We start from the raw sequence: 27,507 nt of genomic DNA, 5'->3' as shown, positions 1-27,507 counted from the left end.
AGAGAATAATAAGACAACTTTCTACTTACTTGGCTAAAACATTACAATATATACAGCTAATTATTAGGTAAATATAGTAAATAATATACTATAAGCTGCATGGATCCGTAGCTCTGTATAAGTAAGCTGTTAACCTCATTGGTTAGGCAGGTCCAATTTTTTCTGGTGTTGTCGCCCAGATCAGAGGGAATGAAAAGAGGCGGGGCAGCAAGCTGTATTTTCTCCCCCTGATTGGCTGTTCCGTTGACCTCCGAGCACTCCAGCTCTAACGTGGACTTGATCCTTTTCACCAATGAGCTGATGAGAAAAGAGAACTTATGCTTAGCTATCAAGACAACACACTGATATAATTTTTTTAAAATTACTAGAGTAACGGGCTAAAATTGATGATCTAGCTGAAATTGATCTATTATTGTTACCTTGGTGACCCTGTTCCGTTAGCAACGACTGAGTCCGGAGACGATTCACCGCTCGGTGGCTTTGACTTTAAGAAGAAAAGAGATCCAGGCTGTCAGTGAAAAGGAACTCGCTGGATCTGCTTTTTTAAGAGCTTATTAGCATTTAAATAACCTGCATCATCTACACAAATTATTCCTGTAACATTCTTTATTTATAGTTTTTTTTCACACCCCAAAAGACATCAATAGGTTATTCTGACAGGAGAAAGCGGAGACCTTGTCTGGTATAATATGTCTGTGGCAAAGTGTATCCAAACACACATACACACACACAGAAGGTAATGCTGAGTCAGTGTGTTTTACACTTGAGGAGTGATCTCACACTCAGGAGCTAATACACCATGGGTAAGATAAAAATGAGAGACAGTGGGAGGAAGGAAAAAAGGACTTCTGCAGGTGATGTGTTGTACAGATGTACCGGTGGATTTTCACTTTCAGCTGCAAGGCAGGGAAAACAAAATATATTTCTAAATATATAGAATATGTGATTCTAAGAGGACTTAATTATCATGTAATGTTAAAAAGAATCCTAGTAATCGTTACAGAAACTGGCCTAAAGGGGGCACTGAAACCAAATGTCAGAAATCTGTGAAAGCTCTGACACTGTAACACAAGCATGTGAGGTCTGCGTTTGACAGAGTGCGACACAGACACACAAATGTGCACACACACTGAGGAGATTTAGACAAAGGCAGGGAGCAGAGTGAATAAAACAAAAAGACAAGTTGTGTCCTTTCCAAAACGCCATGTTTCAATAAAATAGGATCACTCGCTGTAGAGGAGGAATTAATACCAGGATGTTAGAAAGCAAAGAGAGCAAGAAAGAGTGCACACACCAGTTTAAACATCTAAAAAACAAAAAAGCAAAACAAAAAAAACTAAACACAGATGACAGGCTCCTGTCTGTGTGTCTGGATTTTAATTTCTGCCTGTGTGTTTGAAGAAAAGACCTTTAATGACCACTGATGCAATCCCTCATCATCCTTTCCCAGACATGCTGCAGGAGCTTGGCAGTCACTGCGCTGGTGTATAATCAGCAGATATGACTGACTATGTTTTCCCGGTGAGCTCAGCTCAACCACAGCAAGGCAGTCACACAAGTGAGGGTTCTCCTTACTCACATCATGACATTACCAGCTGTGTGGTTAAAGTCGGAATCAACCAAACTTGTCTGAGATAAAAATAACAACCCCAAAGATGGCAAATGTAGTCATCTAAACTTTAAGCCTCGGTGGTAAACGTGACCTGCTCAGCATAAATGAGCCGACTTAGTTTCCGAAAGGCATCTTTTTAAAACATTGAGACCAAAAATAGAGCTGACAAGACATTTAAGCTGCTGCAAAGCTTGCAAGAAAAACTGAAGTTCTTTGAGAAGTCGGAATAACAAATAACCAATAATCAATACTTCATCAGTGTACTCCTTATCTCTGACACGCACCTTCGTCCTTTTAGATTTTATCATCACAAGATAAGCTTTGACATTTTTCTCCCTAACACAAGCCCACCCATCATACCTTCCCCTGCTGCGCAGTTGCCTCTCTCAGTCGCTGCTCCCACTGAGCTCTCTCCTGGCTGAATCTCTCCAGCAGCTCCAGCTTCTCTCTGCCCCAGTTCCTCTCACCGATCTGGAGCTGATTGGTCCGCAGGTAGGTTAAAAGAGAAAGGCGAGAGGAGGTGGATGAGGAAACAAACTGGATGTGATGTTGAAATTATGTGAAAGTCTCCTTCTATTATTATTATCTTGCCTTTAAAGCACTTTGAGTGCTCGGACAGAGAAGAAAAGTGCTATATAAGAACCAGTCCATTTACCATTACCATTTGCCTTTTACTTTGCAACCTAACTTGGTCACCGACTTTGCATACGAAAGTAGCTGTATAGATTATATTTAACATGCACACACTCACAGCAGCTGTGCTGTGCATTTGTGTATTACTGTGCAGATAAAGCAATAAAGCAACTAAGTAAATTTCAGAGGAAATAACAAATAACACTGATCCGTACACCAGTTAGAAAGAAAACAAAAGGAATATTAAATGGAAAATTAAATGATGTAATAACACTACTAATAATTATCCATATTTATTCATCTAAATAAGAACGTTTGCATTTCGTAGGGCTGCATCTCTCAATCTCCCTGCAAGGAAGAGATACAAGTGAAAGGAGTGGTTGAGCCAAAGCAATCAGGGACTGAATCAGAGCCAATGATGAAGTCTGTCAGGAGGCTAATCATAGTCATATAGCTGAGGTTACATCCAATATTTTTCTTGTAGTCCTTTATTTAAAATTAACCATCACTCAACAATTTTCTCAGGCATTACCTGTTTAGTTAGGTCCATCACTGCTGCGTAGGATTCAGCCAGCAGATGCTGATGTTCTTCGCGTTCCCTCTTCAGTGCCACCTTTAGGTCTGGAGGGTCCAGTGCGTCAGTGGAGGACATGGCTGTTGCTGATTTGCTGGCTTTGGTCTCGAGCTGGAAAGTCAGAGGGAGACATAGTAAGCACCAAAATATACTGATTTTCCTCAAAGTTCAGGGAAATAATAAAATGGCAATGGTGACTACTCCTTTTCTCAGTAACAATACACTCCAGATCCGTTCAACACTCCATCCCGACTACGCTGGGATTTTCTGATAGCTTGCCTTCTTCCCATAGTGCATCATGGTGCCAGATGTTCACCAGGCAAGCATGGCAAAGCAGCTATCTGATGTAAAAGAAAATTTGCTTGATCAGACCAGATCACCTTATTCCATTGTGCCGTGGTCCGGTTCCGCCCATTGTTGGTGCTTTCGGCAGTAAAAAGAGGTCAGTATGGGCACCTTGACTGGCCTGTGGTCATGCAGACCCATAAACAACTAACTGTGATGCACTGTGTATTTTGACAGCTTTCTATCAAAACCTCTTTTTTGGTGATTTGAGCTACAGTGGCTCATCTGTTGGATGGGACCACATGGGCCAGCCTTTGCTCCCCACATGCATCTGTGAGCTCTGGGCACCCATGATCCTGTCAGTGATTCACCAAGAAGAAGCTGTTTCTAGTAAGCTGGAAACACTGAAAATGACGATAGTCTGCTGCTTCCCCGAGTTCAAACTTTGTAACACACGCAGTTAATGGTCTTTGTCAAGATTCAAACTGTGACTCATTTTGACCACACTGAGATTTGCAATTGGGAAGTTCCAGCGTGTCTCCATGTTTCATCCACCTCTATTTCCCCGTTGCCATCGCTTCTGTCAGAATTCCTCCCCGCTATTCATTCTCTCCTCCTCTCTAAAGCTTTCTCACCCCACTCCCCGTCTGCCTCACCTCTTCTCCCTCTCTCCACAGCTTTCTCACCCTCTATTTTGAGCTCTACCACCCCTTTTTTCACTCTCCATAAATCTGGCCTTCTGTCACGGAGCCTGTAGGTGGGATAGCTTGAAATTTTTATGAGCAGTCCTGCTTCTTCTTTTTCTCTGTCTGAGCCTCATAGCTCACCACACTGCCGGTCCCATCAGTTTGACATACAGGCGCACACACAAAACGCACCCACCCACACATCTCCGGACCTATCAATCCTCCTTCGATTCATCCGTTTATGGTGCTAATGGAACTGTCAGGCCATCGCACATGCTAAGCCCAACTCCATGTCTCCAACGCAAAGTAGTATTTCTTGTTAATGATGAAGACGGCCTAACGAGCCCCACGTCTTAACGAGGTTTACTACTGAGGCGGTGAGGGGGAGGCTATTTCACAGGATGACTGGCATTTACTGGTGCATCAGAGCCATCTGGTTCATGACTCGTTACCCACAAGTTAGCAAATTCAATTTATTCAGCTAAAACTTTAATAATGAAACAGCAGAGTTGGATGAGAGAGCTGCTCTCTCCTTTATTCACAAGGGATCCGCACAGCCGGTAGCTCTGCATGTTTGATTTAGAAGATTTCATTTATTTATTTTTTAGACCAGATGCAGCCCCAGAGGGATCAGTGCCTCCTCCCAGGATCAAACCACATATGTTCTGCTTGGTAGGCAAATGTGTAAATCACTACATCGTGGTTTATTAACCAGAATCCCCCAAAATACTTCAGATCATGTGTAAAGAATCGTTTTGGGTATAAGATTGTTTACCTTCACATTTCACACATTCATCATGCGGCTTTTGAGCAGTTTTATTCAATTTTTTTTTCCCACTTAATATTCAGTCTGAACATGTGTAACTGCTCATAGAAGCAAATATTTTCAGAAATACAACAATGGCCTCACTGTGTATATATGTGCTATTTCCATATTTACTAAACAGCAAAGTTATCTGTTAATAATTACCTTTATCCTATACCAGCCACCAGCTGTTAAACTAACTGATGTCTCTGTGGACTGTTTGACATCACTCATGGAAACAAAGCAAAGAAGCCTCTCCACCAAACAGCTCTTGTTGCTTGAATCAAACCAGACCTTTGTACCTATTATGCTTTTCTACCGAATTCTAAGCTCATATAAATATGGCCGTAATTACATATACTGATGTCAGATTCTGTAATAAGAATAAGTAATGCCTAAAAGCCAAAAGCTCAGGCTTCAGACTGCTCTCAGTTATATTTCAGACAGTTCTTTTCTTTTCTTGGCTCTACGTGATGTCTGTGAGCATGTGCTATTCAAACCCTCTGACTGCAAAAATAAATCTGCCTTGGGGGTGGGGCTTTAAAGTAGGAGGAGCTACACTGACTTGTTTTAGACAGATCAGCTAAGGGGATGTCTTATTTAAAAAAAACAAAAAACAGTTTGTCTTTTACTTATGAGTTGCACCTGCTTTTGAGTGGCAAGAGCGAAGGGAACTCAACAGATTTGATGAACGAGCGATCAGTGCTTCCCGCTGTGCACTCTGTCATCACGGAGATCGCAGGTGTTCATAACGTGCCCTACAGTCAGTCATTACGGATGAGTGATTAAGAAAAAAACTAAACGAGACGGCGTTGTCCTGCATGCTTTCGGGGTTCTGCATATGCTTTCTACCTCGCTGACAGTGTTTGTGTATTGACGCTGAATGGCGAAGCTAATTCGCAGTAAAGCTGTTTGACAGATAGGACGGAGTTTGAAATTGACTTGACTCGTCCAATGAAGCAACAGCTGGAGGATTCACTACGTGTTGCCAGGAAGCCTTGGCAATGATGTGGTCGACTAGGTGCTGAATGTGCGCACACACACTCACACTCACACACATGCAAGCCAAATTGATGGCATACTTTACAGTGTGTGTTGCTGGCTGAGGAGAGATTGGTTCCAGCTGTGGCATCTCAGCCAGGGTAACACATACTTTGTTTGTAAAGGGCAGGAAGGGGAATAAGGGTGTAAATGTGTAGCACAGATGTTCGTTTGTCATTCTGAGAACATTTGTGATAAGGTGGAAAATGTTCAGATGCAATAAATGTTTCTTAAGTGTGCGCATGCTTTGGCAATGCAATAAATTGCCTCACCCGTAATGAATCACAGCCAGGTGGAGTCAATCTTTGATTAAGGCAGCAATCGTGTGTCAGTAAATTTGTTCTTGGGAAGCAACCTGCATCTACGTCACAGTGCTCTCATCTCCAGCTGCCAATCAGAGGACTTGGACACCAGCGCAAGACCTGAATCTCTCTCATCATGACAATGATTGATGCCTCCATCGGTCTTTGTTTGGATTCTTTTGTTTCTTTACAAACGGGGACCAAATCAAGCATTATTTTAATCTCATTTCAGGTCAAATGTGGAGTTTGGTGCTTTTCTGTAGATGCCTTTGAAATCACCGTGTGCTTTTATAGGTTCTAACAGAAAACTGCACGTGTGATGGACTTTATTTCCAAACTGTATTTGTAATTTAATGACCGTTTACAATTTAACTTATAACCGGGTAGCAATTACCACATGCATCGGGACATAGAAAATATGTTTTTGCAAACTTAGATCAGGACCAAAATAATAGTAATCGTCCTCTGTGGGCCAGAGCATGACAGATGTGTCCGTGTGTAAAGTGCTTTGTAGAACCTAGCTAAGGTTAAAAGTCGCTATATAAGCACGGACCATTCACCATTTAATTGCTTAACATTAAGAGGCCTCTCCGTCTCCTCTCATTTATCTCTCTTCCTTCTCTTTCCGTCTCAATTACTGGGCGGTAACACACAGCCAACGTTCTATCTCAGAGGCTGTTAATTAACAATATTACCGCCTCGACTGCTGTTATGAGATAGACGGAGAGACAATGAGAGAGGAGAAGGGGGAGGAGACATTAAAACCATTACTTACTGCCTGTAGACAAGACAGAAAGGCACAGGAGGGGGGAGGTGGGGTGGGGGATAAAAAGCTCAAATGGACAAACACAAAACATGCGACAGATGGAGAAGATGAAATTGAACCCTTAGGATGCCATTAATTTTAAAAACCACTTGTCAAAAAGACTATCGGACACTTCAAAGCAACACGTGGCCCAGCTGGTGTACAGTATGGTTATACAAAATGCTTGTGACAGAAATCACTCAGATTTAGAAGTAGTTCATTTTGACCTGGGGGCATTTCACCTACACCTAATACTTGCACTACTTTTTTCCTTGCTCAGTATTCTTTTCGCTCTACTCAACAGTCTGAGCATGAATAGCTCATGACTGTTAAACGCCAACATCTGTCTAATTTGCACTCCAAGCAGTAGAAATTAAACCAGCTGTTTACAGGACAGGAAAATTGAACCGTTACGATGCATTTTCTGTATTACTGGACCTCATTAACACGTTTTTGTTTAGCGTCCTAATGATCAGTTTGGAAACTTCTTTACAGCAGCAGCACTTCTTCCTCCTTACCTGTGTTATGAGGCTCTTTAGTTCGGTCCTCTCCACTTCCCATGATGCCTTGGCCTTTGCGAACTGTTGAGTGAGTTCCTGTGAGCCTTGTCTCTCTTGTCGCAACTCTCCGCTTAGGTCCTGCAGCGCGACCTTTAGGTCTGCCAAAGTGCTGCTCACAGCGCTCGACTGCAAGGGAAACACAAGTAATCCACGTAAGCGTGTGCGAGCATGCGTGTGCGCGTGTGCACGAGCTTCACTTGTCCGACCTTTATAGTCGGGCTGAGTGGCTGTTCGTCTGCAGGAGCTCTCTTGTCAGTCTGGTGGGTAGGGCTCGGCAGGTTCTCCTCTTCCAGTAGCAGGTAGAGATCTTTCAGGCTGTTTATCTAAAGAACCAATCACAGAACAGCAGCATCTGAGATCACATATTCCAGTATTTTAGAGGGAACCTGAAGCTAAATCTTGAAGCTTGGACATTTTAAAGAAAAAGTAGAATTACACACAGACAAGCTTCATATAAATAAATGTTTCTGCTCAAAACAACGGCAAACTGAACTATGGACCGGCTTCCACAGATTGCAGTTTCCACTCCCTCGTACCTCCAGGACGTCCTTCCACTCTGTGTCTTTCTTGCAGCCAAGCCTCCACTGTTTGAGGAAGCAGCGTAGTTTGAGGCTGAGCAGTAAAAGGGCCTGTTTGAGGTGCTGCGACTCCTGGACCAGCAGAGTCCTCTCCTGGCACCACAACTTCTTCTGAAGCCGCGCCTGGAGACCCAGACTCTGTAGCTGGAAGTCTCGTCGGAGCATGGCTTTCTGATGCTCCTCCTGGAGCTAAGAGAAACAACAGTAAACACACAGTAGCCCAAGCAGTCACCAAATGCCTATTCATTCTCTTAAAACACCTAAATAATTTGTTAAATCTTTAGATCCAGTCAGAACAGATCACTGAGACAATCAATTGTATTCAAGGGTGCAAACTGACCTGTGTGAGTTTAACAGCAATTTCTTTATGACCCTGCCTCTCTTTTTTCAGATCCTCCTGAGTTCCTCGAACCGACTCCTCCGCTTCTGAGAGCCGAACCTGAAGATCGCTGAGCTGCATGGAAGACGGGACAGAAGAGTGAGGAGGCGTTAAAGGAGGCAGGGGAAAACAAACAAAGGAATGGCAATCGCAGTTGAAAGGGAAACATGTTGGTAGGATAACAGATGAAAGTAAGCAATCAAAGAGAAGGATGATGAATAAGATAAACGGACACCGTAATGGGAGGTAAGTGGTCAAGAAAGCAAATGGAAAAAAGTAAGAAACAGCCAAGAGTGAGTATCCTAATCCATATTACGGTAGGTTTGTGATACAACAGCCTTTAAATCACACATCAACTGTGGCGAGCTGCTGTAAGCCTACACACACACACACACTGGCTTGATCTCATGCTCGCCCCATGCCTCATTTGGCTGCTGAGTGAGTGCGATCCATCGACCTGCTTCTGTACCCTTAATGTCCTGTTTCACCCTCCACTGGGCTCAGCTTCCGCCCTCCATCACCCTCCATCAGGGGCACCACCCGGCCTTCACCTTCAGCTAGAAAAACTACTCAGAAACTCTGTTCCAACAGTGACTCACTCACTCACTCTGAAAAGGTGGCAGCTACCCACGGAAAATGCGCTACAGCATCAGAGGCTGATAATAGCAGAGCAAATCTTGTATCGAGGTTTGGGAATAATTTCAATAACTCATCACACTTTTATGCTTTTAAATATGGTGATTTGAATTGGAATACAATGCTAAAAAGAGTTTTCCAAGTATTTATTAGCCTTTTAAGAGCCTCTCTTTATTTGTGGGATCAGTTCCACTCTCATAATAACTGGATGATGTGCCTTGTTTAATCGGCTGAAAACCATAATATAAAAGCAGCATGTTATTAGGGTTTTACAATTCTTGATCACCAGCAGCTGTGCCTTAAGTCACTGACTTAAGTCCCCTGATGGTGTGACCTCATGTGTGATGGCAATAAACCAGGTACCGGTAAATCTATCTTCCCACTGTTGCCAAGTGCTTGCTCATAGGAGATCATCTAATTGATGGGGTTTTTTCTCTAATACAGTAGGGTATTTCCCCCATAGTATTAACAGCCTTGAGGTGACTTTTGTTGCGAACTGGCGCTATATAAATGTAACTGAGTTAAAAGTCAGAGTATTCAGGTGAAAAAAAGGCTAATTCCTGAATGCTAATAGGTGATTTTTTTTAATATATTTTTTGGTCAGAGCCATTCTTACTGCTTCATCCAGCTGTCTAATCTTTATGCTATGCACAAACAGTGAAACTATTTTTGGCTAGCTTAGCTTAGTATAAAGACAACAAACCCAGCTCCACTGCCTGTACAATATAAACAGTGCCATTTATTATTGTACAGCATGCAGTACAGTACAAAAGTCCTGACCCATCGGTCATGTTTTATATTTTATATTTGGAAATGGGAGCAGCGATTTACTGAAAGTAAAGTTCTTAAAGCTCTTCTTTGGATGTTGGCTGCTTTTTGTTCTCTGTCAAAATGATCTTGCATGCTTCAATAACACTGAGGTCTATTGTATGATCAGGTATCCTGTTGATATACTTTTACTTCATTCTCAGTGTGTTTGGAGTCATTGTCATGTGGAAAAATGAAGCTTTTGCTAATCAGCCACTTTCCAGATGATATTGCGTGGCGGATAAAATCTGGTGGTACTTTTCTGTGTTGACAATCTTATGACAACACCACTGATTAAAATGCTGCACCAAACCATGACAGCACCCCTACTGTGTTTTACAGATGGCTGTAGACAGTCACTGTAATATCTCTCTGTCTCATTTATAGATACTGATGTCAGTTTGAACTAAAATGTTTACATTTGGATGAATCGCTCCATAAGACACTATTATTGTGAAAGCAGCAAAAAAAGACCTCAAGAAACGAGGGGGTGGCTCGAGACTTTTGCACTGTACTGCATGTTTCTGCTGAATGCTGGCTTCTCCCCATGCTTTGTCACTGCTCTACTCTATTTTTACTATTTGGCATTCAATATTTTTCCGTCATTCTATTTTAGTCCCCCCCTTAGATAAAGAGGCAAACACACACAGGCTTGCTTATCACGGAAACACACCACCAAAAAGTCAACCAGACAAAGGTCTTCCTGTCAGTACCCCGGCTGACAGTGAAGTCACTGTTTGTTTACAACACTGTGTTGTTAGCGTGAGGTTGCTACAAATGTAAGGCACCAGTAACCTCAGGCTACAGTATGTCCTCGTACACCCACGCATGTGGAAAATCCAATCACATAACAAACATATTCAGTGATAAATAAATATTAATACTCAGTGTTAAAAGAGAGTAAGAAATCTGATATTAAAGCACTGGTTCCAGGCTCTAAGTAACTGTGTTAGCTGTCAGCCGCGAGATGGACCAGCTCTGAAATTTCAGGCCTCCTGCGCATCTTTGTGCATGTCACAATGTCACGGATTGTGCTTTTGAGCCTCTCACCTTTGCACCATCTGTCTCCTTCTCCTCATGTTGCAGCTGGATGGTTTCCTGATTTTGCAACTCGTTGCTGTCTGATTGGCTGTTCTCCTCGGTTTCATCATTTGCTTCTGGCTCCAACTGGTCCCTAAAATCAGGCTGCTGCATGCATGCATGGGCAAGTTAATGAAGAAAAAGAAAACAAACAGAAAAGAATCATAGAGGAGAGAGAGAGGGAGAGAGAGAGAGGGAGAGATGGGGGAGGAGGAATTGTGGAGTAAAAAAACCCAAACAAACAAACAAACAAAAACAAAAACAAGCAAAACAGAGGAAATGACAGAAAGCAGGACAAACAAATACAACAATAAGAAAAAACAATACAACCAAAATGGCTCCTATCAATGTGACAATATTACATAAAAACTAAACAAAAAAACAGAACAAATAATGACTTATGGGCCTCACAAGACAAAGAAGAGGATGTAGAGGAAAAAGAGCTTGGTCAGAGAAGAGAAGGAAAGAGTGGAGAAGAGAAAGAAGAGGAGGATGGAGGGTAGAATGAACGGCTGAGGGGGCACGACAGAGGGAAGGTAACGGGACGCAGAAGAGCATGAAGGATGGAGAGACGGGGGTAAAAACAGCAATGGGAGGGAGAGGAGGAAACGGAGAAGGAGAGAGGGGAGAAAAAGACGAATGGGAGGAGAAGAGAAGGAGTAAGGCAGTTAGGATGAAAGGTCAGAGCGGAGGGGCAACAAGGTGAGGAGGAGGAAAAACGGGTTTTGATGCAAGATGTGAAAGGAGTTGGAAGAAAGGGATGTGAGGGGTGCGAGGAAGAGGACGGGTGAGGAAGTTATGTGAGGATGTGTGGAGCAGTGGCAAAAAGAAGGTTTGAGGAAAGGTGGGGAAGGGTGAGGTCAAGTGCAGAAATCGATCGGATATGGTGCCCGTGCAGAGAGAAAGAGGGGAGAGAGGGAGGAAAAGGGAGATCGGAGGGGGGTTGGAACTCAGAATTGGCCTCTAATGGAGTCTAAACATTGCATTTTACTAGTTTCACTTAAAACTACGTAGAATTTCATCACAGTGGCTTCCAAGCAACACCTCGATCAGATCAGAGTCGATACAAATTTCTCTCCATGAAGGCACAACAAAACATTCCAGAGGTCTCCATATTTTGTCTGCTATTAAGTTACGAAAGACTTGAATTTTAAACAAATGGGGGAAAAAATGGTAATGCAGTGGTAGAATTTACCCCTGACCCACCCTCCCACCCCAACATTACTGTTTGAGTCTCATCAGATTTTATGTAATTTTAAAATGTATTCCCAACAGTTGATGGCGGGAAAATAAAAACGACTCATCACATTAGGACAAGTCAGCCGAGTAAAGCCATAGCCTCGACTGATTCCAGTGCACTTTTTAAAAGAATCGTGGATCCCATATTGGACTTTTTATGGGCCATCTGATAGTTGAAAATACATTTGGTGCTGAGAGTAAATCCTCAGTGTGTGACAATTGACTGTGCGCCAAGAACTTCCGAGTGGAGCGTTTCAAATGAAGCATGATTGGAAATCTTCTTAGAGCGGCTTCACTTTGGCTTTCTGCTGCTTTCGACAAATCAGTTTGGACAACCTGGATTCTCACATCGTCCCTAATCATTTCAATAGCACAGAGTTTTTCGTTCTCCGCATTTTGTGTTTGTGACAAAAATGGATCGCTGTGCAGTAAATAGAAACTAATATAAATAAAGTCATAAACTGAAGAGCAACTAAAACACACAGAACACACACAATTATTCTATTTTTGGTTTTTTTTAAAATTTTCTGTTAAGAGATGATTATTCTATAGTCAGCTTCTGGCTTCTCTCTGTGTATTTGGTATATATTGATTAAACAGAACTTTATATAAGCTTAATAATGTCACTATATGCATGCATCAAACAGGCTCCATTTGAGGCCTAAAGCAGCAGCTAAATACAGGTTAGGAGACAACTCAACGGCATGCAGAGGACACGGATAACATCACGTGGAGAGGCTTACACTGGCAGCTCAAATCTGATTGCATCAAAGTCAAGACATCTTTGTTTTTCCCCTTATCTGTAGGGCTTGAATTACTGAAGTTAATTTAAAATGATAAGAGAGAAAGACATGAAATTTTATTTTAACGTTTGGGATGATTTGAGCGTGCCGTGTAAAGCTCATTCTTCACCGTGAGGAGAAACTAAAGCAGCATGTTGAAATGGAACTGGGAGTGCTGGTCAGCCAAACTAACAGTAGGCACTGAAAGAACAGAGAAATAAACTAGAACAGAAAAATGACAGAAAAGCTTGAAAAAACAAAAACATACGGAATAAAAGAAAAGCGTGATGATTAGTGAGAAAAGGGGAGTGTTCCTTTTCTTTTACCTTCTCCTCCACCCTGTTCTGTGGATCCTGGCCGTCTCCAGAGCAGGAGGTGGAGGTGCAAGGCGACTCCCCTTCCAACTCAAGGTCCCTGCCACCCGCTGGGGTCCTACCCAGGCTGTCTACTTTCTCCACAAAGGACTGAAGCTGGCTGTGCAGGGCCTGAAGCCTGCTGGTCAGAGCACCAACGAGAGGATGGTCGGCCAGATCAGACAGCCCTGAGATCTGAGGACGCAGAAATAACTGAACTTATCCTACAGTCATTACTGGCTGTGTGAGGGACAGGCTAGAGTTGATAAACGATGAGCTGCAGGGCTTAATCTGCAGGTGGCTGCACGACCAGTAGCAAAAAAATTCCAGAGAGAATGAAGCAGACATTTGTCTCCTAGGCTAGTGTTTCACACTCTTGCAGTAACCCTGAATCAAAGAAATGCAAAAAGCTCCACTTTGCCACTATTTAAAATGCTCATGAACTTACTGAGAAGCTGTGTCTTTTAATCTGAAGAACAACAAGAGACAAAACAGAGGACACGTACCTGGCTGTGAGGCTGCGGTTTCTCCAGATCACACGGCTCTGCTGCCTCACTGTTGCAGACCTTGTGAAAGATGGATGGGGATGAAGAGAGGCAGTTAGACTCGGGGGAGGTCAGGAGCTGTATAGCTGTAGAAACCAAGCGAGCCTGGTCCCTCATGGCTAGCAAGGCATCATGGTCCTTCTGCCCCAGGCACACAGGCAGCGATGTTGTGGCGTCAGCATTGTCCTCAATCTTCTTTTTCTGTTCCTTAATCTCAAGGGCGTCATTCTCACCCCCTACCGGCTCCTTGCGCTGCGGTGGACTGATGGAAAAACCAAAAGATTTTAGTATTAATAGCTGATATGTGGTGTATATATTTTGCACTTTTTGCAAAATATTTCAACACATATTGATGTTCCCTACAGGATAAATGCTTCCCTTTCAATCCCTGTAATATTGTTCTGATTCCTTTATTAACACTGTTTTGATTTGGCTGTTGGGCCTTAATGTGAAGCCGTCTGTCTGTCAGCTAAAGCCCAGCCCAAACCGACTCATGCAACCAGACAGGAATCCCCAAAACAGCAGCAAATTAAAGTGTTGCAATGGTCCAATCAAAGTAGAGACGGACGTGAACCTGATTAAAAAGCTTAGGAGAGCTGCGCAATAAGCCTGCAAACCCCAATGAACCGAAGCAACATCATAAAGAAGAGTGGGTCAAAATTTCTCCACAATGATATGAGAGACTGAGGAAGTCATACAGAAAATGATGACTTCAAGTTACTCCTATTAAAGCTGTTGTATAAGCTGCTGAATGATAGCAGCTTATACAGTTTTTCACTGGACTCTATGTACTCATATGAAAAACATTCTTTTTCACATGCTCAGATGAGCTACCATTTAACTCAAAACATAAAGTCTCTTAAGTCCAGTTCTAATGTTCACCCAACGCCCAAAACACGAAACCCTCACAGGTTTGAATGACGTCGCCTGTGTGTGCAGCAGCAGTGCCGCAGTGTGTGAGTTCATGAGCCTGCAAATAGTATTAATAGAGCATTTTGAGACATATTGCAATGATGTTACCTTAACAACGTTACAACATGTTTCTTATAATTGAAGGCGTGAGACTTTCTTCGTTTACATTTTTTAGTTAATGCACCAGTTCTACTTGAACAACATGGCTGCTCCTGTGATCGTTTCCTTATCATTATGTCTGCTCGTCTATAATTACGATCAGGAACCCCGTGTTTCGCCACAATGTTATGAAATTTGTGTAATTCCATTTAGGTAAAATTTGCAGAAATGCAGATTTACTGAAATTAAATAAAAGACTCAAAAAGTCAACTTTAGAGTTTTTTTGCATGTTATTTTCACAGTGGGACACCCTTAAGACCTCACAATTTTTTTTTATTTTTTTTATTTTATTTTATTTTATTTTTTTTGGCCTGTCCCGTTTGGCTCTTTTGCCATCAGAATTGTTGTCTAAAGGCAAAGAAAGATGCCCAACGGATTTACTTTACCAAATTGACCATCCCAGCCTTGCCGTAATGGTCCATTTGATTCACCTTTTATTGTTTATTTTATTTTCACTTACTGAATACGGGACAGACTTGACTGGGGGAAAGAAGGGGAGAAAGAAAGAGGGAAAGAGAAACAGCTGAGAAGAGGGACGGGGGAGAAGGGCAAAAGACAAAAACCAACAGAACGGGCAGAGAAAAAAAAATGCATATATCAATCACCTGGATCACCTGCTGAGAAAGAAAAAAGAAAGCAAGCAGAAGAGAACAAGAGTAATAGAATAAACAACATCACAATGATATATGGGAATATGACAGTAAATACTAAATGTTAAACATTATTGTGCAGCACATAAGATCAACAGAACACAGTGTGCTTTGAGGTAGGAGCCAAAAAGGGTGTAGTTTGTGGGTGTGATCACCCGTGTGTACACCTGTGAGCATGGACGCGCTTGTTTTTTGTTTTTTTAAAAGGTTCCTTCATGTAATAATCTGCTAGAGGGTGTGAAGCAGGTGTGGAGGAGATCAAAACTCCAGACATCCAGAGGCCCCCAGAACACAAGAGACCAAGGAAGACCAACAGAGGGGCAGCTGCGCCACTGTCCCGGAAAGAGCTGAGGAGAGTCCCAGATGAGGGCTCACTCAGCAGCCGCGGAGCAGAAGCCAGGGGGAGTTGCAGTGACGCGCCCGTGAGCTCCGCCGGCAGCCAGCTGCGCCTGAGTGACCGAGCCCCAGGCCGAGAGGCCGGGGGCACCCCACCTCCGAAGTGGCCCGAGCGAGCCCCAGGCTCCAGGCCCCGATAAGCGGCCGCCAAGGAGTGAGCCGGTGTGTACCTGGACGCCCATCCCCGGACACAAAGAACCACCAACGCACCGATGTCTGAGGGGGTCCGCCACTGGCAGGGGAAGTGGTGGTAGGGGGAGATAGGCCTCCAAACCTTGGAGGGCCTGAGATGTCCCCAGAGAGGTGGCGCCTGACACCCAACCTGACATATAGACACAGACATACAGGCACACACAGATACAAACATCCATTCCCACCCTCATGCTCTCATATGCACTTACTCCACACTCAACCAACGTGGAGACAGACATAAAGAGACGTTGTACACACGATCACACTCCCCAAGCGTACTCTACAAACCGGGTCTAGGTGCCCCCGCCCCTGGAGGGGGGAACTGCACCCAGACCCAGGTGGTGTTTCCCTTTTCCCTGCGGTGGGGGAGGCAGACCGCCCCGACTCCGCAGCAGCAGGAAGGCTCCACACTCCAGACCGCAGTCGGACGGCCAACTCCTCCTCCTAGCCCCCCTGCTCCAGCAGGTCGCAGAGAACGGGGGTGAGAGAAGACTCCGAACCTCCCTCCACCCGCTCATTGTAATGTTGATGCATATGTGTTCTAAGGTGCATTTAAAACCCAGGAGGGCATGGAGCTACCTGCCAGAGAGCAGCAGGTAAGCGCATGGTCCCTCCTGCTAGCCCTCAATGTCTACGTGTATTTAAAATTGAGAGGTGGGCAACGATGCCAGGGGTGGGGTGTACACCCTGATGGTACTTTGGACTCCGTGTATCGTGCCCACCCCCAAGATCCTATATGTATGTGTAATGAGAGTGTGAGTAATGTGAATGTCTAAGTTGTGGGATAAAATTAAGGCAGAGGCAGCCAGAAGGGGACAGGGGGGGGGGGGTAGCCTCCTCTGCACCCTGGTGACATACCCCTACTCCAAGGCCCTGCATGTGTGGGTGGTTGTGGTGGAGCGGGAAGAGGGAGGGAGACCTCACAATTGAAAGAAAACGTGACTCAAAATCTGTGAATCTGTACAGTGGGGCAAAAAAGTATTTAGTCAGCCACCGATTGTGCAAGTTCCCCCACCTAAAATGATGACAGAGGTCAGTAATTTGCACCAGAGGTACACTTCAACTGTGAGATACAGAATGTGAAAAAAAAATCCATGAATCCACATGGTAGGATTTGTAAAGAATTTATTCGTAAACCAGGGTGGAAAATAAGTATTTGGTCAATAACAAAAATACAACTCAATACTTTGTAACATAACCTTTGTTGTCAATAACAGAGGTCAAACGTTTACTATAGGTCTTTACCAGGTTTGCACACACAGTAGCTGGTATTTTGGCCCATTCCTCCATGCAGATCTTCTCGAGAGCAGTGATGTTTTGGGGCTGTCGCCGAGCAACACGGACTTTCAACTCCCGCCACAGATTTTCTATGGGGTTGAGGTCTGGAGACTGGCTAGGCCACTCCAGGACTTTCAAATGCTTCTTACGGAGCCACTCCTTTGTTGCCCGGGCGGTGTGTTTTGGATCATTGTTATGTTGGAAGACCCAGCCTCGTTTCATCCTCAAAGTTCTCACTGATGGAAGGAGGTTTTGGCTCAAAATCTCACGATACATGGCCCCATTCATTCTGTCCTTAACACGGATCAGTCGTCCTGTCCCCTTGGCAGAAAAACAGCCCCATAGCATGATGTTTCCACCCCCATGCTTCACAGTAGGTATGGTGTTCTTGGGATGCAACTCAGTATTCTTCTTCCTCCAAACACGACGAGTTGAGTTTATACCAAAAAGTTCTACTTTGGTTTCATCTGACCACACGACATTCTCCCAATCCTCTGCTGTATCATCCATGTGCTCTCTGGCAAACTTCAGACGGGCCTGGACATGCACTGGCTTCAGCAGCGGAACACGTCTGGCACTGCGGGATTTGATTCCCTGCCGTTGTAGTGTGTTACTGATGGTGACCTTTGTTACTTTGGTCCCAGCTCTCTGCAGGTCATTCACCAGGTCCCCCCGTGTGGTTCTGGGATCTTTGCTCACCGTTCTCATGATCATTTTGACCCCACGGGATGAGATCTTGCGTGGAGCCCCAGATCGAGGGAGATTATCAGTGGTCTTGTATGTCTTCCATTTTCTGATGATTGCTCCCACAGTTGATTTTTTCACACCAAGCTGCTTGCCTATTGTAGATTCACTCTTCCCAGTCTGGTGCAGGTCTACAATACTTTTCCTGGTGTCCTTCGAAAGCTCTTTGGTCTTGGCCATGGCGGAGTTTGGAGTCTGACTGTTTGAGGCTGTGGACAGGTGTCTTTTATACAGATGATGAGTTCAAACAGGTGCCATTCATACAGGTAACGAGTGGGGGACAGAAAAGCTTCTTACAGAAGACGTTACAGGTCTGTGAGAGCCAGACATTTTCCTTGTTTGAGGTGACCAAATACTTATTTTCCACCCTAATTTACGAATAAATTCTTTACAAATCCTACCATGTGGATTCATGGATTTTTTTTTTCACATTCTGTCTCTCACAGTTGAAGTGTACCTCTGGTGCAAATTACTGACCTCTGTCATCATTTTAGGTGGGGGAACTTGCACAATCGGTGGCTGACTAAATACTTTTTTGCCCCACTGTAAGTGTGGAGGCTGGGATGGGGCCTAAGTCTTGTTATCAGACTGAGGCCCAGTTTGATGGCTGTATTATGACAAATCTGGTTTTTGATGGTGACTTTCTCTTGATCATTTTTGAGTTCCACTCAGTTCCACCCAAAAATGTTGAAAACCGAACAGGAAAAGAGAAAATATGAAATTACCTGCTGGGGAGGCACTCAGCTGAGTCTCCAGCCTCTGCATCTGTCTCCAGAGCCAGTCTTAATGAAGAGGAGGAGGATGAAGAGGTGGGAGAGTGATAGGAAGCCAGATCACAGCGCTGTAGGTTGGACAGAAGCACGCGATTCTCATACTGAAGCTTCTTCACCTTCCCGCTTAGTTCTCCAATCTGAAGCGTCGCCAGTCGGAGCTCCTCCTCCTGAGTCGGGGTGTCAGTGCTGATAAGCACCGACCCTTCCTGTAACGTGTGCACCGGACTGTCGTTGAGCATCCCGTCTGTCAGCGACATTAATGAGTTGGACGACAGCGCGGATGCAGGAGGCGGGAGCTCAGATTTATAGCGGTTTATCTCGTTCATCAGAAGTTTATTTTGTTCCTCCATCTCAATGAGAGACCTCCTCAGCAGCTCTGCCTCTTCCTCCACAAACTGCAGGTGTCTCTGGAGCTCCATGACGTTTTCAGATGAAGCCCCGCCGCCAAGCACCATGGCCCCTGCTGTGAGGCCAAGCGCTGCCCCAAGACCGCCGCCAACACCACTGAGCTCTTGAGGACCATCTAAGGGGAAAAGCAATGAAAGTTAGATGCTAAAACAAACAAGGGCAAAAATTAAAAAAAATAATAACATACTTTTGGTATCTTCCTTGAGTCTTTGCACTGTATACTAACTGGCTACTGACTCTAGCCTCATCTTTACTACACAGCTAACAAGGACATATCAATCTTATCATCCCAGCAGCAAAATCACTGAATTTACAAAACAGTCTCAAAAGCAATTTAACAATATAAAATGAAAAGAAAAAAATTAAAATAAAGAAGCTAAGGACCTAATATACATATAAGCCTGAGCTTTTAGGTCACTGGGTTGGCTTTTACAAAAATCTTCCTTACTTTAGTCAGGAATTTAATCACTTTAGTATCCAGTTTTTCAACTTCAGTAAAGAAAACGTTATATCCATCTGCAGTATTTTATATGAGCAGTATGGCTCTGTCTGCCCTTGAAAGCCTAAGGGAAAGCATACCTTCCTGCCCTTCTGTGCACATACATTTAAAGCCTGAGGCAGGGAGAGCAGCACGGAGAGCCCAGAGTACAAAACAGACCAGGTAAAAGGCAAAAAAAAACCAAACCCATGATGTTGTTTAAGTCAGATACACCTTCACAAGGAGCAGCTAAAGTGCAGGTGGGTTGCAAAGAGGCTTGGATATCTACAAAGTTTACAACTGAAGTGGGCCAGCACTGAGATCAGCTAACATCAGCTCATGTATCTGGCTTGGCATGCCTCAGCTAATGTTATGCAATATGTGACAGACACAAGTATATATAAGGTCATTATTTACTGAAAGGAGCCAGCATACCAGCATATGTCTTTTTCCTAATCTAGCCACTTCCTATGTAAGATTTCTAAATACAAAATGTTTCCTGCTGATTTAAGATAATCTCCACCTCCAAGCAGGTGGAAGATCAGATGAAAAATGGACCACAGAATAATTAAACGATGAGACAAACCACCTTGCGGGCCCTTCATGTCGTCCATCTCAGCCCGTAGCCCCCTGTTCTCCACCTCCAGCTCCACAATGCGTCGACTCAGTAGGTTAGCCTCCTCCTCGACCAGCTTTAGGTGGACTCTGATTTCTGCCTCACGGGTGTGGGGGGAGTCAGCAACCTTACAGATGAGATGAGCAGAGAAAAGTAATTCACCTCCTAATTCTTCATGCTTTAATTTTAGATAATGCAAACTGGCTCAAATGTCTCTGTAGCAAATTGTCAAGGAGCCCCATCGTTTCCTCACCTCCTCCACAGTGAGGGAGGCATTGATGTCTCCGTAGAGCGACCTGTACTTGGCCAGCTCCTCCTTCATGGCCTCGCTGTCCTTCACCAGTTTGGTCAGCTTCTTGCACATCAGGGCTGATTCCTCTTTGGCAAAGTGGAGTTGACATTTCAGGTCTGAACTGTCCTCCTGCAGCGACGGGACAAGACGAAAAGAGAGCACAAAGGTGACGATGCTATAAAAAGTGCTGCATCACAAAGACACCAAAATGCATACAAGCGCATTATGGAAATGTCAGAGGGCTGTGTCGTCATTTGAGTATCGAATCATCTGCATTAAAAATAAAAATTAATTCAGATTCAAAAGTGCATATGACCAAATGATGAAAATAATTAAATCACATACATTTAATAAAGGCACCGGTTGTTTGGGTCTAAGATATAATTGAGAGTCACCCTCAGACCTTTCAGTGTAATTGTAAAAATGCAACGGCAGTCCATCATATGATTAGAAAGTCATAAAAATATAATTAGCTGTTATTAAGCTGTGTTATATGTGTTACAATAAATACATGATAACGAAAAGATAATTAAATAATGCTCCATTAGTATAATTTATGCAAAAACTTTAATGGAAAAGTGAATGAAGACAAGTAAATGAGAGAAAAAAAGAGTAGATAAGGTTCAGTGAGTAACGACGACAGACAGTCGAGCTTTGACAGAGGTTATACAGAGCTGAACGAAGTGACACACACAAAGTCAAAGCTGCAGACACACTCAGACACACAACAAGAGAACCGGTCAGATCACTTCATGAACAGAATGCAACCTTTAGCTCCATCCAGACTGAGACGTGGATGACATTAGAGGTTAAGGTGAATCATCTGAGGACTGGTTTATATTCTGATGTTGATAAGTTTAATATCTTGGGCTCTGTATTTCTGTCAGCTTGCTGGTAAAAAAGAAAAAAACTAAACAAGACAGTGCAACATTAAGGCCATGCTGGCTAATGGTGAAACATTATGGTCCCTTTTTCAAGGTCTTTATAGTCTCTCAAAATAACTATATAAAACCACAAGTGCTGTATAATAACCTGATTCAATTTTCCTGTGCTGTTATCCTAAACTCAGTACTAAGCCTTGTCGACCTGAGGTGACCCCGTGCAGCCATTCCTCAGATGCAGCTCCGTGGTTGTATTTGTTTTACGGCCTGTGGAGCGATTCCAACCACATTAAGCTCGACGAGGGCCGGCGAATTTACAGCCATTTATGGTATGTGGCTTGGAATGGGAGCCCGGGCCCGGCTTGTGTTAGCAGCCAGAGAGATGGCGGTGTAGATAATTACCTTCACTGCAAACACCTTCTGTGGTGATTTGTTAGCCTGCTGAGTTTTTATTCTGCATCTGTGTAGTTTGTTCTTGTGTAAAACCTGAGCTCCTACACCACTTACTTCTTTAGTCCCTGTTTTCACATTCTTTGGGCGGTGTTTAAACTCTTCTAATGACTCAGAAGATTAATGAGGGGGGATCGACTCAAAAACAGTGGAGGAAAAAGCTACAGAATCAAAAGGAAGGAGAGACTGAAAGTGTAATCTTGAGACTTGAGCTGTATTCCCCAAGCAAACAAGAACTGAGTAGATAAGGATTACAGGAAGTACAAACACCTGCAGGACAAGATGGAGAAGAGTAAAGATGAGAAGGAAGAAGGGAACTGCTGATCTGTCTGCTTCAAACTGCAAGCAGACCGTTTGGATAGCTAAGAGTGTGATCCCCAGAGGAAATCGCTCAAAATAAGCAGAGACGCGCAAACAACAAAGTCATGAGTTGTAAGGCCAAAACACAGAAAGGATGAGAAGTTTCCTAACTTGACACATTCAGCGTCTATTCTGAAGCTTAAAACACAAGTGAAGGTTTGGACTGAAACAAATAATAAGACGTACGGAGGAGATGTTAGGGTTTTTCTAGTGGTGACTAAAATATCCGCATTCAAATTTATTTGTTTGCCTGTTTTCAATTATTAACCACATAAAAATTAGTCATCATAAAAATGAGACCATAACAACTCCTCATGGCATGTTCCATATGCATGTTACACTTTACAATATCATATTCTAGTGCAGGGTATGATTTATGTCTGGGAACGTTCATGGAGGGCAGCTTTTCATAATTATTTCAGCGCTGTTCTGTTTTTCCTGCTTGATCAGGGCTAATAACAGTCATAGCCCACCTGCAGCACATGTGATTACATTCCCAGAGAGGTGACAGTTGCCTGCGGCGATGCTGACACTAAAAGCTACACCACAATATGATACAGTTTAATATCTATATTTCATATCTTTAGCTGTTATCGTTAGCTGTGGATATCTGGACAGGCAGGAATGGAGCTTCGCTGTAAGAAATAGAAATATCCTGAATGAGTGTTTATCTATTAAAGAAAGTTGTATTATATCACAGCCTTGCAGATGCTTTTGGAGGAGTTATACTCTGTGTTCGCAAAGAGTGGTATAGTTCTGTAAAGGTTTCCCTCCGTCCCTGAAACCTACAGACGTAACTTCTCATGCCACTTGCTCTCCTGCTATAAGTGTCCCAAGCTGCAACACATTGTGTCTCGTATTGATTTGTTAAACCTTCTGGAGGAAAACACAGACGTGTGCGTGCTTGGTTCTTACCTGTGCGGCGAGCTTTTTGTCAGGTTTGTTGTTGGGTCGTGCTCCTCGTTTCTTCTGGGAGTTCTGAAACAAAGACACACACAGAGCCTCATTAGTAAGTCTTGACACCATATCGACTGTGAACTGTTTCAATAAAATGAAGAACGGACTCAGGCTGAAATGAAGAGGAGAGAGCAGGGACTTAGGGCCATCAAAAAGTGGTAATCTCAACTGTCAGCATCAAGACAAAAACAGATTAGGATTGTTTTGTGCAGCAAATGGGACGTCATTTTTGGGTTCTTTTGCACTTTAATATCACTAAATAACAGATTTAAGTCAGTGTAACTGCATGAAGCCGCAGTCTGGAGACTTAAATCCTTAAATTAAACATAAATACCAGAAAAACAGCTACCCTGGCTTCGACCAAACGTGACCACATTGGACTGCGAGCATCTTTTAGGTCCACTAATTACCATGTCCTGTTGTGTTTGTTTAAGCTGTACAAAATCAATCTCTTCAGATTCCTATGTCAAAACATCCAAGTTAGAGACATTAAAAATTCCATTTACAGCATAGTGCAGTGTAGTTTTCCTTTCAAATGATTTTTTTCCTTTCTTTTAAAACCAATTCAGAGTTTATTGAGGCTTAAAGGTAGGACTGAGATTGCTGCCACAAAAAGATGCATGGGTAGAACAAATTGGGTTTTCTCTACTACTACAAGAGCAGTCACAATGTATAAATGTCAAGGACTTAAAGTGTGAAAGGCAACAACAGAGAAAAAGCCCTTTTTACACACATAAAGAGCAAAATCAGACTTGTGGACCGGATAAGGACATTAGTCATTCCTGGTTTTTTAAAAAACGGTGTCAGCACAAACATTGACGTTGTATCTTCAAAAGTACAAAAGGTAATGGATGATGAGACATTGGCTACATTGGATACAAATCTGCTTTTTGGCAGATTTAGGCCTGCATTAGAATTAGAAAAATATATTTAAAATACTCAAAACCTATTTTTTTAAATTTCATCGTGACTGCCATGAATGGGCACACCAGAGTCATTAAATGCTTTTCTTATCTGTCTGTGCTTGATGTGTACCTGTAAGTGGTAAAATATCCAGACCATCTTTGTTTGAGCAGCTCTTTTCTTGTCATCTTATTATCTTACAAACAATACAATATTGTATGTACAGCAGCAAATCTGAGCCTTAATCTGCCACTGAACATCATTCTAGAACCTTATAAGCCACACACACACACACACACACACACACACACACACACACACACACACACACACACACACACACACACACACAGAAATATGAAATTCCAAACACACTCTTTCATATGACACACTTCCTCTCCCTCTTGGGCTAAGCTTTGGATGTCACTGCAGTGGTGATGTGTATCATTTCTGTGGAGACTTGAATCAACACTGATAAGAGCGTGGAATTACAGCTGTGAGGTGGAGGTACAAGTGCTAGAATAAAGAGACACACAGACACATCATCCACTGTTTGTCCAACTATCTTCCCAGTGCATCAGACTATCATAAATCATCATCCTTCCCTCTCTTTACAGCCAATCATCACACATACACATGTACACACAGGACAGACGCTGCAGTGCAAGCAGCCAAGCTCATCTGGCTCACTCCGTTTCCATGGAAACAAGCTACTCTGCAATGAGAACTGCCGACAACAAAAGAAAGAAACGGAGGGATGAATAGAACAAAAAGGTGATAAAGGACGACATAAATATATAAACAAATGCTACTGCTTGGGTCATTTTTTAGATCTACAGTGTGTTTTTAATTTTCCCCCAAATGACCAGGCTTTAAGTGAATTATTAAAATGCTCCGCGGACACTATCAAGTGGAGGAAATTTCAAAATATGTTATCTTATAACCAGGTGTACTGCAGCGAAGCATCAGACTGAAGGACATTTATCTATCTGTCTCACTTCTTTCTGTTTTTTTTATGCATTCTGCTCTTTTATTTCTTCCAAATGATCGACTCATCATTCGTTGGGCTATTTCCTGATTTTTAATTTTTCATCTTTCCATGTCCTATTTTACTCTCCCAACCCATTTTATAACCATTTTATTATCGAGTGCAAACAGTGGTTAAAAGCTCTGAACTCACTGATCGATAGGCCTGCCTGATAATGGAACCATTGATTATGGCTGGAGGTTGAACAGATGTCAGAACTGTTGGATCAGGTTTTCAGCTGGGCAGCAATCACTGCGATCCACGAATTTCCAGCAACAGCAAACGCTGCTCTGTCTGACAAATTGTCATTGGAGTTGAAAATGCAGCAAATGAATAGTTCCTCAAACCTTTTCTGAGGAAAGGTGAGCAGCAATCTCCCGAGTTAAAAAGTGAGACCAATGAGGAAAAGGGCCAAAAAGTGCAGTTCTGTAAACGGCCACTTAAAGCTGGCTTCTAGCTGAGTTCTGATATGGATTTCTCTTATACCAGACAAATAAAAGGGGCTGCTGTTCCCACATGGGAGGCAAAATGACATTTTGATGTTAGAGACTTTTAGAGACACATCATTGATTACAGCAGCAGGGAAAGTATAGCTTTCTTTGCAATACATCTGGTCCATTCAGTTGTCCCATTAGGTAGTGATCTTGTGGAACAACCTAATATATATGATACAGTGTCACAGAGTAACTGCAGGCCAGCCAGTGTGTACAATAAGAGGAGAGCGAATTCTGGCATATTTTATTATTTACTTGAGTCCATTTCCTGTCTGCATATCTGTTATTTTCCAGTGTGCCTGACTTGTTTAAACCTGCTTTACCTGCTGATTCTTTAGCGAGCTGGGCAGGAGCACGACAAGCTCTAAAGAATACGAACTGATATGTTAGGAAACTGTTGCACATTTGCAATAATCCAACAGACTGTCAGTCATCTGTGTGATCCTCTGACTCTCTACACAACGGAAAACAAAAAAACCAGCAAACAGTACAGGCTGGATTGCAGAAACTGATAAACCGATATGTCAGAGGTTCTTCTCGCTGCAATCTGCATCAATCTGACCAAACTATCAGTTTAACAGCTAAAATGAGAACTTCACTGTCTGAATCTGGAATAAAAGGATGGTGATGGCAGCTGTTCTTTTAAATATAGTAAATATATATGTTTCTGCTGATCATTGATGCAATGACATTAACATTAACTATGACAGATGGAAATACCTCAAATACCTGTGTGCAGGATTTTTATACCTCAGTCATTACCCTTCTATATAAAAAACAACCTAACAAATTTCTATTCCTGTTCCTGGCACCCTGGTGTATTTGATGTGCAAACCCTCATTTTCACATAAGCATGCTTTGAAATGTTCATTATTATTTTATGTAAACGCACACACACTGTGCCTGAGCCTGCTTCTCATGTTTCTCAGCCTGTAGGTCTACGGTTACGCTGCAGATACGGTAACAAGTCAACTTCCATGTTATCTGATAACATATTTAATAGCGTCTGACCGCTGCCTCTGCTTTTTCAGCAGCAGCAAAGGTTGTGTCAGGATTTATTTTACAGTAACCCCACTGTTGATCCTCTGCAGCAGAAATGCTGATGAAAGGGGCGATGGAGACAGATAAAAAAATGTGAGGGGGAAATGATGACATATCCAGAGAGTGTCAGAAAGAGGAGCAAACAGATGGATTTTCAAAGTCAAACACTATTGCCTGAGTGAACCTCAGGATAAAAGGGAACAGATCAGGACAGAGAGGGAAAGAGGAAGAGATGGCCAGTGACAAAGAGACAGAAAGCAACAACAATGGCAGAGGAAGAAAAAGGGAACATGAAAGAGAGAAATGTTGTCATTCCTCTGTCATGGATGAAGAGTCACAGCAGTGTAAACTTTTCTCCTTCCAATCCAATCCGATCCACAGCTCATCCAGCCATGGCGTATGGTACTGCAGAGCAGGGTGGGATCAAACGCAGTGAGACAAACACTCGAAGGAAAGTTGGGAAAGTCTGGAAGAGGGCCATGAAAAATGTTTAAAATGTTTGGCAGCTAATGAGGAACGGCAAAACCTAAACAAAGCAACGCTGCAATTCATGATGTGGCAATTACAACACCTGTAAAGGGCAAAAAATGTAAAAATGTGAGCGAATAAGAATGAAATAAAACCGACTTTATTGTGATGTTACTGTTGCTGAGAGCTTGAGAGACTGGAGAGAAAGAAACTGACATGCTTTCTGAGTGGAAATGGTTTTAACAGCGAGTCAGGTTACGGCCCGTCACACAGGTTAACTGACAATACATGACACTGCTCCTGGAGAACGAGGGGGAGAGAGAGGA

General features: G+C 43.0%; 1 protein-coding gene across 1 annotated transcript in view; it reads right to left on the bottom strand.

Moving 5' to 3' along the window:
* The window catches only part of mtcl2 (microtubule crosslinking factor 2), an 83,487-nt gene that overhangs the window by 5,411 nt on the left and 50,569 nt on the right, over nucleotides 1-27,507 (bottom strand). Inside the window, exons 5-19 of the mRNA XM_085344279.1 lie at nucleotides 23,207-23,269; nucleotides 20,562-20,729; nucleotides 20,282-20,435; nucleotides 18,759-19,329; nucleotides 13,664-13,964; nucleotides 13,131-13,352; nucleotides 10,754-10,891; nucleotides 8,222-8,335; nucleotides 7,840-8,070; nucleotides 7,510-7,626; nucleotides 7,262-7,429; nucleotides 2,778-2,930; nucleotides 1,973-2,089; nucleotides 420-484; nucleotides 135-297 (exon numbers count right to left, since the gene is read on the bottom strand). Of these exons, the coding sequence (XP_085200405.1) occupies nucleotides 135-297; nucleotides 420-484; nucleotides 1,973-2,089; nucleotides 2,778-2,930; nucleotides 7,262-7,429; nucleotides 7,510-7,626; nucleotides 7,840-8,070; nucleotides 8,222-8,335; nucleotides 10,754-10,891; nucleotides 13,131-13,352; nucleotides 13,664-13,964; nucleotides 18,759-19,329; nucleotides 20,282-20,435; nucleotides 20,562-20,729; nucleotides 23,207-23,269 (2,745 nt within the window). The remainder of the gene's footprint in view (nucleotides 1-134; nucleotides 298-419; nucleotides 485-1,972; nucleotides 2,090-2,777; nucleotides 2,931-7,261; nucleotides 7,430-7,509; nucleotides 7,627-7,839; nucleotides 8,071-8,221; nucleotides 8,336-10,753; nucleotides 10,892-13,130; nucleotides 13,353-13,663; nucleotides 13,965-18,758; nucleotides 19,330-20,281; nucleotides 20,436-20,561; nucleotides 20,730-23,206; nucleotides 23,270-27,507) is intronic.

Source organism: Diplotaxodon limnothrissa, linkage group LG20 (genome assembly GCF_057381915.1).
Source record: "Diplotaxodon limnothrissa isolate DT_005_m linkage group LG20, D_limnothrissa_male_GT1.1, whole genome shotgun sequence".
Taxonomy (NCBI): domain Eukaryota; kingdom Metazoa; phylum Chordata; class Actinopteri; order Cichliformes; family Cichlidae; genus Diplotaxodon; species Diplotaxodon limnothrissa.
This window is presented reverse-complemented; position numbering and strand designations above follow the sequence as displayed.